The 17757-nt window shown below is 41.5% G+C and overlaps 1 protein-coding gene across 4 annotated transcripts; it reads left to right on the top strand.

Annotated features, from left to right (window-relative positions):
* The first annotated feature begins 1092 nt into the window (after positions 1–1092).
* Positions 1093–16369, top strand: LOC120048548 (sodium/potassium-transporting ATPase subunit gamma-like). 4 transcript variants are annotated; one of them, XM_038994622.1, is made up of 10 exons: positions 1093–1371; positions 6431–6557; positions 10082–10138; positions 10306–10332; positions 12729–12749; positions 13235–13258; positions 13866–13940; positions 15528–15564; positions 15855–15895; positions 16018–16369. In XM_038994622.1, exons 3-10 carry the CDS (start codon positions 10087–10089, stop codon positions 16026–16028), a joined length of 288 nt encoding a protein of 95 aa, XP_038850550.1. In that variant the 5' UTR covers positions 1093–1371; positions 6431–6557; positions 10082–10086; the 3' UTR covers positions 16029–16369. The 4 variants fall into 4 exon arrangements, with proteins under 4 accessions (XP_038850550.1, XP_038850551.1, XP_038850552.1 ...); XM_038994623.1 differs by lacking the exon at positions 6431–6557; XM_038994624.1 differs by lacking the exon at positions 10306–10332.
* Positions 16370–17757: the final 1388 nt, after the last annotated feature.

Here is a 17757-nt window from a genome sequence, read left to right as displayed (position 1 = left end):
GCACCTGGACAGAAGGCAAGGGGGAGCCCTCGAGTGGATGTTGAACTTTATGCAGAAGTTGAATGTATAGCTCACCTGGACAGCCCCGCCATGGTGAGCCCTTGAGTGTATGTTGAACTGGATGCGGGACTACCGCCTCTAGTTCAACATCCACTTGAGGCTATTACTCAATGACTCGAGGGCTAGGCAGGCTTCTCACAGTAGTAGGCCTACATGGAAAAGTCTTGATGTGTGGGATAGCATGTAGCTAACTTTGTAGGGCCCAAGCCAAGTTGGCATAACCTATAACCAAGCGTAGCCTTTTGTTTTCTTTCCAAGGTTTGTAATTTTCTTGTTTTGTTCTAGCCTAATTCCCACTAACCTGGAACTGACTCTGTTCTGTTGCCTCCATTCAAAACTGCTGGGCCAAACTTACAGCTGCTGGGCCAACCTTACAACTACTGGGCCAGCCTTAGAGATAGAAAAGACTATACCCCACTTTCTGCATGCTTAGGAAATAATTTTACTCCCACTGAATGTTACCTCACTCAGACCTAACATACAGTGCTAAACTTGTTTTGAACTGTGAAATAATTATATGGAAAATAGTCTCAAAATGCCAAATAACTGCACACATGTTTTATTTTATTAAACAGACTAAAACCGATTCAGGGTAGCCTACACAGTCGATAGTGGGCGCTATATCTGCACTATTGTCTAGGCTTGACGTGCCTTCCCGGTAATACACTCGTGTCCACCATGGACCAGCTCGTAGTTGTATATAAAGCATCATCCATTCAGCTGCAAAGGCATAATCAAAGATTTGTATAACCAACCCAAGCTAGACCACAAACTGTCGTTTCCAATGGGACCAAATTAATCGTAGTGGGCAGAACAAGCAAGCGTTATAGCATGTATTTTCGTTTTAGGATGGTGCACACCCTAAACTGAACGCGGTGTACAACAAATTGTCCGAAAATGTGAAAATGGTAGTGAAAAACAAACATCAAAATAGAGTTGGTGGTAAGGTTGTTTACCCCTCAGTAGCAGGGTAATTTTGGAGGGCAGATTGCATTTCTTCTCAGACCAACCCCTAACCCCCTCCCCCCGCTTTCCCTCGCCAGACGCTCAAAAATATACCAGACTACGAAAACTTTGCTGGATGTTTCAAGAGAAACATTTCAGGACCAGATTTTCATTAATTTCTGTACATTAAGTACGCTCATTAAATCGTGTTTTATCAGTTTTGTAAAGCGGACTTTTTGTGTCGATAAATTAGAACACTATAAACATTGTTTCTGAAGGAGCGGAGGCAAGGCAGCGACCTAAGCCTTTTTATTATTCATCTAATCTCCACAGTCACCTATTTTCCATTAATTGGACTTCTGACAGGTAATTTGTTTTCATTTGCCATTTACCATTTGCATAAATCTTTTACCAAAAGGCAATTCCCCCATCAAAACATGTGAACAACTAGGCTACAACAACGTGACTGCTCTGACAGGCTGTTATACATGTGCTTTGGGGATGAAAACTGTTATTGACCTGTGCGCATAGCTTTAAAGTTTGTATAATTTGCTATATTTATGTAAATAGCCTTGCAAGTAAGCCATGTTTTCCGTTGGTTTAAGAACATTTAGTCTATAGAATGTTCCCCATATCATTACATTTAAACGATTTCTAAATATCTTTGAGAGCACGTAACCATACATTTTGTATTTATTTATTTCACCTTTATTTTATCAGGGAGTCCTACTGAAACCAAGGTATATTTTACAGATGAGTCCTGAATTACATAAATTACAGAAAATACACACGTCAAAATATAAATACAAAATGCACAAAAACATGGTCATAAAAACAAACACATTCATCAGCAATAAGGTCCTCAATCATCTTTCAGGATTGCCCGAGAGACACCAAAATATCAAGTTTAAGAGCTTTTAAGCTTGTTCCACAAATAAGGTGCAAGAAAAGTACATCAACTTTTAGTTAACTCATCAAAATGCTTTTTAAAAGACAGCTTTTCTTCTATCCAGAAGCCCAGATATTTGTAAACAGGGACATGATCAATATGGACACCATCCAAAGTAAATATCATCAGTTATATTTATGCTCTCTAGAGAACAACATATGCTTAGTTTTACCTGCATTCAATACTAATTTCAGGTCAATAAGGTTTTTCTGTAATACAATGAAGGTAGACTGTATGTCAGATAGTGCCTGGTCAACCGTGGGGGCAATAGCATACACAACAGTATAATCATCCTACAAATGCAGGATAACATTATTTTACAGACATGTTAATATAAAAAGTGCAGGACCCAGAATCGACGCCTGCGGGACACCTTTCGTAATTTACAGGTAACCTGATTTAACACCATCAGTAGATACACATTGAGTTATATCGGCCAAGTGATTTTTAAAACAGTTACAAGCAGCTTGGACTCGGGCCAATTGAAGAAAGACTGAATTAGCAGTGAGTGATCAACAATATCAAAAGCCTTTGACAGGTCAATGAAGAGGGCAGCACAATGTTGCCTTTTATCCATACAGTAAACCACATAACTAGGGATGCAGCAGAGGTAATGGTCTTTTATCCATACAGTAAACCACATAACTAGGGATGCAGCAGAGGTAATGGTCTTTTATCCAGACAGTAAACCACATAACTAGGGATGCAGCAGAGGTAATGCTATGACCTGGTCTAAAACCTAATTAATGTACATTTAGAATACATTTAAAAGGTAAGAAAGATCTTAGCTGAGAATTAATCAAGGGTTCAAATATTTTAGCGAGGCAAGACCGTTTAGAAATAGCATACATGACATAAGCCACTGTATGGCAGCGATCATCAACTAGATTCAGCTGCGGGACGTATTTTACTTGAGCGTATGGTCAGTGGGCCGGAACATAATTACAAATAATTTGTAGACTGCAAGAAGCTCAAACAGATACACTAGATATACAAAAGTATGTGGACACCCCTTCAAATTAGTGGATTTGGCTAGATCAGCCACACCCATTGCTGACAGGTGTATAAAATTGACCACACAGCCATGCAATCTCCATAGTCAAACATTGGCTCAGTGACTTTCAACGTAGCACCGTCATAGAATGCCACCTTTCCAACAAGTCAGATCATCAGATTTCTGCCCTGCTAGAGCTGCCCCGGCCAACTGTAAGTGCTGTTATTGTGAAGTGGAAATGTCTAGGAGCAACAACGGCTCAGCTGCGAAGGGGTAGGCTACACAAGCTCACAGAATGGGATCGCCGAATGCTGAAGCGCGTAAAAATCATCTGTCATTGGTTGCAACACTCACTACTGAGTTATAAACGGCCTCTGGAAGCAACGTCAGCACAATAACTGTTCGTCGGGAGCTTTACAAGCCTAAGCTCACCATGCGCAAAGCCAAGCGTTTTCTAGAATGGTGTAAAGTTCACTGCCATTGGACTTTGGAGCAGTGGAACACGTTCAAATCAAATCAAACGTTATTTGTCTCATGCGCCGAATACAACAGGTACCTTATGGTGAAATACTTACTTACAAGCCCTTAACCAGCAGTGCAGTTCAAGAAAGAGTTAAAGTATTTACCAAATAATGTAAAAAAATAATACAAAATGTGCAGGGGTACAGGTTAGTCGAGGTCATTTGTACATGTATGTAGGGGTGAAGTGACTATGCATAGATAATTACAGCGAGTAGCAGCAGTGTAAAAACAAATGGAGGGGGGTGGGGGTGTCAATGTAAATAGTCCGGGTGGCCATTTGATTAATTGTTCAGCAGTCTTATGGCTTGGGGGTAGAAGCTGTTCAGGAGCCTTTTGGTCCTAGACTTGGTGCTCCGGTACCGCTTGCTATGCGGTAGCAGAGAGAAAAGTTTATGAATTGGGTCACTGGAGTCTTTGACAATTTTTGGGGCTTTCCTCTCACACCGCCTGGTATATAGGTCCTGGATGGCAGGAAGCTTTGCCTCTGTAGCGCCTTACGTTCAGATGCCGGGCAGTTGCCATACCAGGCGGTGATGCAACCGGTCAGGATGCTCTCGATGGTGCAGCTGTAGAACTTTTTGAGGATCTGGGGACCCATGCCAAATCTTTTCAGTCTCCTGAGGGGGAAAAGGTGTTGTCGTGCCCTCTTCACAACTGTCTTGGTATGTTTGTGGACACCAAGGAACTTGAAGCTCTCCACCCGCTCCACTACAGCCCCGTCAATGTTAATGGGGGCCTGTTCGGCCAGCCTTTTTCTGTAGTCCACAATCAGCTCCATGGTCTTGTTCGCAGTGAGGGAGAGGTTGTTGTCCTGGCACCACACAGCCAGGTTTCTGACCTCCTCCCTATAGGCTGTCTCGTCGTTGTCGGCGATCAGACCTACTAATGTTGTGTCGTCAGCAAACTTAGTACTGCTACTACCAGCAGTACTACACCTGCACCTGTCGATGACACAAGTTGTTCTGCTTCCACGAGCACATCCAATGATAACACCAGTAATTCTACAGTTGTTGTGAACCCAGCTACCATGGACAATGACAGCTGTGAATCTGATGCAGCCTGGGAAAGCACCGAACAACAGACAGGGACGTTGGACCATCGAGAACCGCAAATATTAAATATGATGAGAACTACATTGATTTGGGGTTCACTTATATTGGGAGTAGTGCCTTTTCTCAGCCACAGTGTGTTAAATGTGCAAAAGTACTATCTCACAACTCGATGAAACAGGCATTTAGAAACAAAACATGCCAATTTGAAAAATAAGCCAAGGGAGTTTTTTGAGCGAGAATAAAGATGACTTTCGATTAGTAAGACATGTATAAAAGCAACAGATACCATTAATATGAAGGGGCTAGAAGCGGCGTATATGGTGAGCTACCGAGTGGCTAGGACAGGCAAGCCCCATACTATTGTGGAGGACTTAATTCTTCCTGCTGCCACGGATATGGCTGGGACAATGCTGGGGGGAAAGGCCCAAAAAACTATACAGACAATTCCTTCATCAAACAACACTGTTTCACGACACATCAGTGACATAGCAGGAGATTTTTAAAACAATTACTGCTTCGCATACAAGCCATATCCACGGCAGTGTCCACGTTACTGCTGTATGAGTCAACAGACGTGGTGGGCCTGGCACAGCTTTTGGTATTTGTCCATTACGTTTATGGGGGGTAAATTAAGGAAGACATCCTCTTCTGCAAATCACTGGAAACCAGGACAACAGGAGAGGATATTTTTAAAGTACTGGACAGATTTGTGATGTCAAATGGTCTTTGGTGGTCAAGATGTGTTGGTATCTGTACTGATGGCACAAAAGCCATGACAGGGAGACATAGTGGAGTGGTAACGCGCATGCAAGCAGTTGCTCTCAATGCCACTTGGGTACACTGCAGCATCCACCGAGAGGCTCTTGCTGCCAAAGGAATGCCTGACAGCTTGAAATACGTTTTGCATACCACAGTGAAAATGGTTAACTTTGTTAAAGCAAGGCCCCTGAACTCTTGTGCATTATCTGCACTATGCAATGATATGGGCAGCGACCATGTAACACTTTTACAACATACAGAAGTGCGCTGGTTATCAAGGGGCAAAGTATTGACACAAGCTTAAAGTTCTCTTTACTGACCATAATTATCTCTTGTCTGACCGCTTGCATGATGACGGAGTTTCTCACACGACTGGCCTATCTGGGTGATGTTTTTTCTCGTCTGTATGATCTGAATCTAGGATTACAGGGAATCTCCACAACTATATTCAATATGCGGTACAAAATTGAGGCTATGATTAAGAAGTTGGAGCTCTTCTCTGTCTGCATTAACAAGGACAACACACAGGTCTTTCCATTCTGTGCTTCCTGTGTAGCAACAGTTTGGCGAAGGCCCTTTCCTGTTTCAGCATCACAATGCCCCCGTGCACAAAGCGAAGTCCATACAGAAATTGTTTGTCGAGATCAGTGTGAAAGAACTTGACTGGCCTGCACAGAGCCTGACCTCAACCCCATCGAACACCTTTGGGATGAATTGAAACTCTGACTGCGAGCCAGGCCTAATTGCCCAACATCAATGCCCGACCTCACTAATTCTTTTGTGGCTGAATGGAAGCAAGTCCCCGCAGCAATGTTCCAACATTTAGTGGAAAGCCTTCCCAGAAGAGTGGAGGCTGTTATAGCAGCATAGGGGGAACCAACTCCATATTAATGCCCAAGATTTTGGACTGAGATGTTCAACGAGCAGGTGTCCACATACCTTTGATCATGTAGTGTATAATATTTGAGTAAAACATAATCATTTCAAACCTTGCTTAAATTTGTATATGGTCACATATCTCTTCATTATGCGTGGGAATACTTTGGACGAGATTTACAAAATTAAAATCACTTGGAGCTGATTTGCTTTAGTTTTTACAGTCTTTTATGTCCAATAAACTCATTTTAAATACTTTTTTTTTTTGCTCAGAAAACTTGGGTGGTCAAATAAAATCACCCGCGAGCCACATTCGGTCGCAGGCCAGCAGTTGGCGTAGGCCTGCTGTACCATAACTTTTCACAACTGACTGGCTTTACAGTTTCAGTGCTTGTAGTAGGTAAGTCTACTTTTCTTACTTTTTATTTGTCCTTTTCAGTTCAGGCAAAATGCAATAACCTCAGCTACTTCTCATGCCTAGAGAGTTGTATCTGTAGCCTAATGGGCTAGATAAAAACCATGACTGAGGTTAAAAATATTATCTAAGAATAACTTAGTTTAAACTTTGTTTACTTGAAGGTGAGCCTAGTCTTCTTTAAAGTAGAATGCTGTAACAAACACGATTATTGGCCTTTGCTATAACTGTTGCAGCATTTGGCAGATTAAGATATTGATTGGCAGTCCTTTGTTGTTAGTCCTGTTCTTAAGCCCTGGTTTGAGTGTTTAAAACCCTGTATCTCTCTAAACCATGCCACACTGCTCCAACTCAGAGACCATAAGTATGAATAGTTATCGTCGCCTTATGGAACAGCTTCTCTATGCCTTGGGCTAGGGATGGAACAGATAGGGTCTGTGCCAAAGGATGAGCTCTGATCAGAGTCATTGGGGCTAATCGTTTTAATGGCTATGTCAAATTATTATGTTAACTACAGTGACGGCTATCTGATGCCCATCACAGTATGGTATTTCTCATACTAATGTATAGTATGAGTTCTGCCACCTCATCTGCTGCCAGAGTAGTTCTTAATGATCATATTTAAGTTGTACAGAAGTTGTACAGAAGTCCTGAGGACAGTGACTTAATATGACAAGTGATGCAATGAATACATAATTAGATATATAATATGGCTAATTTGTATGTTCACCGTTCAATTCTCACAAAATCCCACAATCATGTTCTGCACATGAATCAAATGTGCTCACAGTTCCCTAGAGATTAGTGTCAGGTGAGTACATTTTTCTGCAGCACTCCAACAAACAAGATTTTGTTTAAAGAAACATTTAGGCTTATTATGCTGTCTGTAACAAAACTCAGGACACTTTCTGCCTAGGGTGCCAATGCCTCCACAAAGAAAACTCCAGTGTGGGAGTTTGGTTTAAGAGCCACGGCCAGTTAACACTTGATGTGAAAATCTAGAAGGGCTTGGACGAACATCTGTAGAAAGAATGGCCTATGTGTGAAAAACAAACTGTAGCGGTATGCGGCATACCGTCGTGAGCAGTGACTGCACATTCCAGCTGAGAACAAAAAAACTGCTGAGTTACAGTGCCTTCAAAAAGTATTCACACCCCTTGACATTTTCCAAATGTTGTTGTTACAGCCTGCATTTCAAATGGATGAAACTTAGATTTAATGATATCTAGATATAATGTCAAAGTTGAATTATGTTTTCTATTTATTTTTTTACAAATTAATAAAAAATGAAGAGCGGAAATGTCTTGAGTCAATAATTATTCAACTGCTTTGTTATGGCAAGCCTAAATAAGTTCAGGAGTAAAACATGTGCTTAACAAGTTGCATGGACTCACTCTGTGTGTAATAATAGTGTTTAACATGATTTTTTTAATGACAACCTCATCTCTCTAACCCACACATACAATTATCTGTAAGGTCCCTCAGTCAAAGAGTGGATTTCAAACACAGATTCAAACACAAAGACCAGGGAAGTTTTCCAATGACTCGCAAAGGAGGGCACCTACTGGTAGATGGGTCAAAACATTTATACAATTTTTAAAAAGCAGACAATGAATATCCCTTTGAGCATGGTGAAGTTATTTATTACACTTTGGATGGTGTATCAATACACCCAGTCACTACAAAGATCTACGAAGTTCCTAACTCAGGAAGGAAACCGCTCAGGGATTTCACCAAGAGGCCAGTAGTGACTTTAAAACAGTTACAGAGTTTAATGGCTGTGATACAGTAAGAGAGAACTGGGGATGGATCAACATCATTGTGGTTATTCCACAATATTAACCTAATTGACAGTGAAAAGAAGGAAGCCTGTACAGAATAAATATATTCCAAACATAATCCTGTTTGCAACAAGGCACTAAAGTAATACTGCAAAAAATGTGTTATGTTTGGGGCAAATCCTATACAGCACATTACTGAGTACCACTCTCCATATTTTCAAGCATAGTGGTGGCTGTATCATGTTATGGGTATGCTTGTAATCGTTTAGGACTAGGGAGCTTTTCAGGATAAAAAATAAATGGAATGGAGCTAAGCTCAGGCAAAATTCTAGAGGAAAACCTGGTTGTCTGCTTTACACCAGACACTGGGAGATGAATTCAGCTTTCAGCAAGAAAGTAACCTAAAACACAAGGCCAAATCTACACTGGAGTTGCTTAACTAGAAGAAAGTGAATGTTCCTGAGTGGCCAAGTTACAGTTTTGACTTAAATCTACTTGAAAATGTATGGCAAGACCTGAAAATGGTTGTCTAGCCATAATCAACAACCAATTGGACAGAGCTTGAAGAATTTTGAAAAGAGTATTGGGCAAATGTTGTACAATCCAGGTGTGGAAAACGCTTAGATATTTACCCAGAAAGACACTCAGCTGTAATTCCTGCGAAAGGTGATTCTAACATTTCTTGAGTTAGGGGGTTGAATACTTACCTAATCAAGATATATTAGTAATTTATTTCACTATATTTTTTAAATATATATTTTTTTACAAATGTTAGAATTTGTCTTCCACTTTGACATTACATAGTATTTTGTGTAGATCGTTGACAACAAATTACAATTAAATAAATGTTATCCCCACTTTGTAACTAAACAAAATGTAGAAAAAGTAAAGGGGTGTGAATACTTTCTGAAGGCACTGTATGTCTTTAACCCCCTGACCAAATATCAAGTGCAACTCAACCCGGGTCTCTCCTCCCTGCACCCCAATACTGCCAGGACAGGACACCCGTGTTCTACGGTGCAGAGACTGAAATAGCCCCCTCTTCCCTTACCCCGAGTCAGGAGCTAATAACATAAAGAGATCATGGGAGAACTGTTTAAGTCTAGCAGCAACAGACCATGGCCTCCATAACAGGTCAGCTATAAGATCACAAGATGTTGGGGTTATTTGAAAGCGTCACCTCAATGTTTAATTCCTCCCCACGGTCATGGGCACCAACAAGGAATGTGAAGTCAAGAATAATTCTATAGATGTACCTTTTCCCTGTAGTTTCATTTCTTGAGAGAGATTGGTGTGATTTCAAGAACAGTCCTTTCTTTGATAGTGAAGTGTTAAAGTTGCAGGGTGTTGTGACTAGCTCTGCTGGTCCCCTCAGATACAAAGCTGTATGTGTTCAGCAACAAGGCTGATGTTAAACCACTGGGATCTGCACCTATTCCCCCCACAACCAGACCTGTCAGACACTGGTGGTGGGAGAACTTCAACACTCCTCTGGTCAGGACAACTGTAAGCCTGTTATGTTTCCTCATTATGAGCCCAGAAGTCTTTCCATTACGTTATGCTTGAAATATGTAATTGTCATGTATCAACTTGAGTCCCCCCAGGGGATTGAACTTGGTTCTCCAATAAAGTATTTGCTTTCTGTTTTGCCATTTTTCTCCTACACTTTCAGTCGATGTCTTTGGGAGGTCCTTCATGTTTCTGGTGGTTGTTTCCCTTTGTCTCCAGGTGACATGGATCTCTCTCTGTTGGTGGCTTTCTGCGCCTGTGTTCCTCCTGCTTTGGGTGAGCTTTTTCCTTTCACTCTTTTTTTTGTTTTAGCTTCTCTCTCAAATACTTGACCCCAGCACTTGAATGGTGACTGAGGGGCGTTCAGTGTGGTTGAGGGAAGTGTAATGTTTTATTCAGAGTGCCAGTGATTAAAGAATGAGCTGGTCTGTCTGTACTAACAGGGTCAGGATTTGGCAGGGAGATGCCAGGTAAGTTTGCAGTGCATTGGATGCCTCAGTTGTGTCAAAGGAATGAGAAATGCAGTCTGTCTGCCTTGGAATGGACACAGAATGCATGGCCGTCTTTGTTGTTGGCTTATCAGTTGCCCTAGAGCAGTGTTTCCCAGCTCCAGTCCTCGAATAACCCCTTGTTTTTTACAGTACACATTTTTATTGTAGCCCTGGACTAACAAACCTGATTCAACTTGTCAACTAATTTCACACTTTTGTTTTAACCCTAAATGGGCACACCTGATTCAATTAGTCAAAGGCTTGATGATTAGTTGACTAATTGAACCAGGTGTGTCCATTTAGGGTTAAAACAAAAGTGTGAAATGTCTGGGGGGTGGGGGGTTGGGAAACCCTGTCCTAGAGTATGGCTGTCTGTAGAGAAACTGGAAAGGTCATTCACAGGGTGGTGTTGTTCAGCAGTGGTGGCTGAGTTAGTGGGGGGTTGTTCCTGGGGCATATATCATTTATTATTTTACAGTGTTGGCCAATGCATGTAGGGGAGACACTGCAGTGTGATATTTTAGCAAACTTGTAGTGTCTTAAGAGTGCCAGTGATTTAAAGAATGAGCTGGTCTGTCTGTCTATACTAACAGGGTCATCTATAGGCAGGGACATGCCAGGTAAGTTTGTTTTATTGGATGCCTCAGTGTTGTCATAAAGGAATGAGAAACACGGTGTCTTTGGAATGGGCACTGAGAATGCACAGCCATATTTGTTATTGGCTGGTCAGTTGCCCTAGAGCAGGGTTTCATCAAACTCAGTCCTGGGGTCTCCCCTGGGTGCACATTTTGTTTTTTTCCCCTAGCACTACACAGCTGATTGAAATAACTCCTCGTCGGGGTTGCAGGACCGAGTTTGGGAAACTCTGCCATAGAGCACATGTGTCGAACTCATTTCATGGAGTGTCTGTGGGTTTTCACTCTGCCCTAATTAGTAAAGAACTCCCCTCGCCTGGTTGTCTAGGTCTTAATTGAAAGGTTAAAGCAAAGACCAGCAGACACTAGGCCCTCCATAGAATGAGTTTGATATCCCTGCCCTAGAGTATGGCTCTCTGTAGAGTAACTAGCTTTGTTCTGTCTGTACTTACATATTGCGCAACTATATTTATTTAAATACTATTGTGTAAGGATTTCAAGTTATGATTAAATCCAGTTCATTTGAAATGGGCTCATCTAGACTGGTGTAAGAAAGAGCCTTTGCTTTCCTGGCCAGGATTAGCCTTTTTCTCATGTGAGGGATTTTAGTAATCGGTCATTTGGTGTGCAGCCAAGCCTCCCATATTGTAGTAGCATGTGGTGCTAGGCAGTCCTACACTGCACTTTGGGTTGTGTTGTGCTGACTTGTTCCTGAGCAGATTGCCCTACATTAGTAGTTTTTCTCCACAGTCAACAGGGTGATTTGGGCAGGATATGAGTTCCCCTGGTAATGGAGAGGAATGACACCAAACGGAAGTGTTTGTCGGACATTAGGCTTATCTACTGCACCATAAAAAGCCCTGCTGGCTCGGGTTGTCGTTCTGACATCCTTTAGAAGAAAACAAAATGAAAATGTCAGCAGATATAAGATGAGACAATCAGAGGAGCATTTCATTGTTAGAGCTGAGCAGTGATTAATTGTACTACACCTTGGAATCTTCCAAGAAGTGGTTCTATTACCTCCGTACTCAACGAAGCAGGAGCCATTTATTTGTTATTTGGTGATCCAGATAACGTGATATCCATGTGATTTAGATTCTTAATGGTATTGTGAGGAAAGATGTGACATTTGGTTGATTCTCAAATGGTTTCTCGCTCTGCACAAGCCAACGTGCGTGTGCGCGCACACACACACACACAGTGAAGTCTGCTTTATTACAGCACCTACCTGAGCTGACATGGGTTACTGGCCTTGGGAAATGACTGCAGAGTGGGTATGGTTATTAATGCATCAGGACTCTGTGGTGTCTTGCATCATTGTAGCATTAGCATTTCCACTGCTTTCAACAGAGCTGCTTATTGTACACTGCGTTTTGCTGCTTCCCCTTTACTCTTCTGAGGAGAGAGCCACCTGAGTGTTGCCATATTGTATTTAAAAGCATGCACTGTGTATCGCATCACCCAGTGGTGTAATCTGTAAGTGCATGCCCCATTCCTAAACTTTCTGTACAAGTGGACCATTTTATTATTTTTTTCAAGCACAGAACACTGGTTGTAGTCTTTACAATCATGTGTACAGTAGTCACTATTTACATTCAATGTAAACCTCTGGAACACTTGACTACAGTTCTGAAAGTAAACAGAGCCTAAAACCAGTTATGAAAGCTTTGTAGTTCACACCAATCACAGTCAGAGCTAATGTCTGTCAATCACTAATGCTTTCTGTCTTTTGTTTTCCAGCATTGACGATGGATGAAAAAGGTAAAGGTTTCTTGTTTCAAATGAACATTATTGTAGCAATTGTATTTCACTTTTAAAGAGCATGTTGGCAAAGAGTTAAATCACAAACTTTTTGGTCACTCGCCTTTTTCACACCAGTTGCACTCAACTCAGTTGACGTTTGAATTAGTTTAGCTCCGAACATGGTGTGTAAGTTTCTATTGAAAGGGACCACTATGAATGCGTGTGATTTAAGGAGATGTAATTCCCACTAGGGACACAATGTTTTAGAAGTCTCCCAGTGGATCCTTTACAATGCATTCCATCTGGCCTCATGCGCAGCTCTGTCTTCAATCTGCTTTGGCTGGCGAGGGGACAAGTGGCCGAGGGGACAAGTGGTCTAATGTCCCTTTTTTTAATACTATAGCTGCAATTTCAGTGTAGATTGACTAACTGTGAATAATAACATTCTACAAAATGCGGTCACTCACTAAATGGATCTGGTTTTCATGTATTCCCCCTCCCAGACTATGATGCTGCGTTTCACTATGGTGAGTGGGGGATGGATCAACATGGACTAACTCCACTGGGGGCAAACGTGACACTTCTCAGGAAATATCTGGGAGGTCAAGACGGGCTCGCGTTTTCCCTCCATTTTTCCAGGAGCGTCGGAAAACATTGACCCTTCGGGCCACGCTTCCGGAGTTCAACTGGCAAACAGTCCCTCCCACTCTGCTGTAGTAGTCTCATTTCTAAACACATCACAACCATAATAGAGATTCTGTCATCAAACCCGTTCATTGCTCTATCCTGTCTTCAGTAGGTCTATGCATTCACAGACACATTATAGGGTATATTACAGTGAATATCCTTCCATGTTTGAGGCAGTAATATCAGTCAGAATATAGATATCTATAGATGTGAACCTGATGGATTCATCAATTGTGACATATACAGTAGGAGCGTATGTTTGAATTGTCTCAGGAATGTGATTGATTGTTGTCATAATTGCATAGCTTTGCTATGCTGTATACATCCTAAGAGGGTACAGTGCATACGTATGTACTGAATAAGATGTTTTAAGTTACACTGTGCCTTGCATACGTTCTGTAGTATTGGGCCTTAGTGTGTAGGGATAAAAATGTATTTCTGTTTCAGACTATGAATCTCTGAGGATCGGTGGACTGATCTTCGCTGTGGTACTGTTTGTCATGGGCATTGTCCTCATCGTCAGTAAGTCTGTCGGCCCAACTACGGTTATATTTAAAATACCATTTGAAGTATTACACTTCTATTGAAATTACCCATTGAAATAAAATTTGATTAGTCCCATAAGTTTATTTCTACTGTACCAATCTCATTCCATAATTATTGTAGTTCTGCGCTGTTCAACATGCTGATCCATTGGACAGCCCCTCTTTACCAGTCCAGTCCTTATAAACAAGCCTGGGATCAGTTACTTGCTGGGGGCTGGGATGCAGGCCAACATGCCTTGCACAACACCCAGACCCCCAGGACACCCAACACCTCTCTACCCTGTAGACATCTTCACATCTAGGGCACTGACTAAAACTGGCCTGGACACTATGCAGTCTTGTCCCCTCCCTCCTCATCTCCTGCCCTTGCCCTCATCCACCCCATCCCAGGCATAGCTGGAGACCTCCACCCACCCTAACTCTTACTCCAGGCATCCATTACATTAATCAGCCCATACACTAGTCATAGATATCACAGGGGACAGAGGGAGTGCCCCCTCTCCTGCTACTGCACATGTGCAAAGAGAAGGCTTTGGGTCTTTTAGTGTTCTGTACAAATAATCATTTAGAATAATCAGCAGTTAGTTTGGATATGTTTTACTTGATAGCATAGGGTCTTGTAATATTCCAACTTCTATACACATCAGTTGCTGAAGTATCTTCATTCTAGTGTTAGTTTAGCAGGCGGTATCTTCATTCTAGTGTTAGTTTAGCAGGCAGTATCTTCATTCTAGTGTTAGTTTAGCAGGCTGTATCTTCATTCTAGTGTTAGTTTAGCAGGCGGTATCTTCATTCTAGTGTTAGTTTAGCAGGCGGTATCTTCATTCTAGTGTTAGTTTAGCAGGCGGTATCTTCATTCTAGTGTTAGTTTAGCAGGCGGTATCTTCATTCTAGTGTTAGTTTAGCAGGCGGTATCTTCATTCTAGTGTTAGTTTAGCAGGCGGTATCTTCATTCTAGTGTTAGTTTAGCAGGCGGTATCTTCATTCTAGTGTTAGTTTAGCAGGCGGTATCTTCATTCTAGTGTTAGTTTAGCAGGCGGTATCTTCATTCTAGTGTTAGTTTAGCAGGCGGTATCTTCATTCTAGTGTTAGTTTAGCAGGCGGTATCTTCATTCTAGTGTTAGTTTAGCAGGCTGTATCTTCATTCTAGTGTTAGTTTAGCAGGCGGTATCTTCATTCTAGTGTTAGTTTAGCAGGCGGTATCTTCATTCTAGTGTTAGTTTAGCAGGCGGTATCTTCATTCTAGTGTTAGTTTAGCAGGCGGTATCTTCATTCTAGTGTTAGTTTAGCAGGCGGTATCTTCATTCTAGTGTTAGTTTAGCAGGCGGTATCTTCATTCTAGTGTTAGTTTAGCAGGCGGTATCTTCATTCTAGTGTTAGTTTAGCAGGCGGTATCTTCATTCTAGTGTTAGTTTAGCATGCATGTGTCTTTGACATCTAGGATGGAGAGAGTTCTGTCAACTCAGGCTATCCTCAGAGTATATCAGCTTTCCATCATAGTATTTATTTTTCACACTAATCTCTCTCTCTCTCTCTCTCTCTCTCTCTCTCTCTCTCTCTGCAGGCCGGAAATGCCCATGCAAATCAAGTCCGAAGTCACGGTAAGTTGGGCAAAGAAGAGATAGTGTTGATTAAACATGGCAGAGAAGACATTAACTGAGTTTATTGTAAGGCTATTAAAGTGTCATCTCTAGACTCTAAAGAGGAGCTATTAGAATATTCTTAACAGTTAGAAGCTTCAGTACTCAGTTTGATTTTTAATACATTTCCCCTCTATGTGTTAGGGTTTAGATGGCTTGGTTAGGTACTGTATACTTTTTAATCACTGTCCAAGTAGTGATTTTGCTCTAGTGGTTTACCTGTTAGTTTGTTTTCAATTTTCCTCTCTTAGGCCTGCTGGAGTACCTGAGGCAGAGGCAGGGGCTGTGACAAGTAAAAATCATCTATATCTTTGTTTTCATTGCCATATTGGTCTTTATCAAATGTCTGATTTGTATGTATCATTTCTATTTATGAAACCAATACATCTCATCATGACACCTATCTGGTCTCAGGTCCCAAGTGATGTGAAGTCTCGCCACCAGGCGGCAGCATCGGACAGTAGAGTGCTACTATGGCCGTCTCCCAGAGCACAAGGCTCCTTTTTTAAATTCCATCCTGCTGATATGTTCTCTTGACATCTTTTTTTGCTTTTCTCTTTTTTTCTATATGAATGAATCTACAGCGACAGTATTTTGAGGATATAATTGGTTGATGCAGTAGGGTTGTTTAATTGTAGGCTATATATTACACCTGTCATACGTGATAGACACACATTAACAAGCGATTTTTGTAAGTTATAACTTGAGTATGACTATTTTAAATTGTAATTTTTCCACACTGAAATAAAGTGATGTACATGGGTAATTATGTATTGTGTTTCAACTTTTCCCACTGTCAGTCACTGGCATAGACAGTCCCTGTCAATCACTGGCACGGTCTTGTCCCAGTAGCGCAGTTCTAATGGGTATGCAGCACACCCGTTTTGCTGATGTTGCACCTTTCTGCAGGCAATAGTAGATGAATTCATTCAACCTCCTAACAAGTGCAGCAACATCAAACATGCTGTAGCCTATTGTTTAGAAACATTGTTGCATGCTAATCTGTGGCCTATCATTTTATAATGAAAGTAACTCTGCTCGTGATATATTCTTGGCCAAAGGAGGTCTAGCTGCAGGATGGATGAGGCAGGGGACCTTTCAAAGACAGTTTTTCAATAGTGTCAGATTTATTTCCTTTATCTCGGAAAGTGGCCACATTCAAAAGAAGAGGGGGGTTGACTGCATAAGAGACCGTTTTATCATGCCATTAGAAAAATACTTTCATTCCTTGTGAAATAATGTAGCTTAGAGTCAAAATTATTGCATAAAATATCGCATGCATTTTCTGCCTACACCATCAGGGACTTGCAGATGTTTTGTTCTTTACTATACATTTACTCTGTATTTTCATATAGATGAGATGGGAATTCCTTTGTGCACAGCCTCTCCCTTGTTGCTCTGTTGCTAGGGATATCTTCCCTCCTCGTGCCGCATTACAGGAGGAGAGACCTGTTAGCGCATTCCTCCCCTCGCAGTTTCCCACGCCTCCTCGGGGCATAATGATAGTAGGCTACTCGAGTGCGGTAGAATACCATCGGCATTGGCAGGCACATTTTTCTTCACAGTCTTTGGGGGATACCTCAATAGACTGAGGCTGCAGCATTGAATAGCCTATAACCAAATGCAATGTCTGTGCATCACCACCAGAGGACCCTCGTGCGTTCTAAGTGTTTGTGCAATTTACTTTATTGAGCCGCAGTTTTCTTTCTTTTCTTCCTATCCTACTCCACACCTCAAAAGTGCGCGTCTTCCCATTTTCTGTCCGCTGACCTGAAAACCTGCATCGAGGCGCAAGAGAGACTCAGCAGACAAAGACACAGTATATCCACACTGCAGTCATGTCAACTGAAGGAGGTTTGTCTTTTTCTGAATGTAGCCTATGCTAAGGGATCTTTAAATTTAAAAAGAACAAAACAATTGAAACTACTAGTGAGTTTCATAATGTTTTGTTTGTTCTTCAGTTCAGTGTTTTATGTACAGGTTCTTTGCTCAGGCTGTTCTTGCACATCAATTATTTAGGCTAAGCTTGCTCCTAGACTCATCCCATCAATTTCTATTTCATGGAATTGATGAACAATTGGTGCATTGCTGCTAGAGCGCCATTACAGTCTAGGCTACTTTTCCCATGTTTTGGATCCCTTTCCATTTAATCTA

The sequence above is a fragment of the Salvelinus namaycush genome, chromosome 5, assembly GCF_016432855.1.
Source record: "Salvelinus namaycush isolate Seneca chromosome 5, SaNama_1.0, whole genome shotgun sequence".
Classification (NCBI taxonomy): domain Eukaryota; kingdom Metazoa; phylum Chordata; class Actinopteri; order Salmoniformes; family Salmonidae; genus Salvelinus; species Salvelinus namaycush.
The sequence above is the reverse complement of the archived record's forward strand: the minus strand, read 5'-3'. Positions and strand labels throughout refer to the sequence as shown.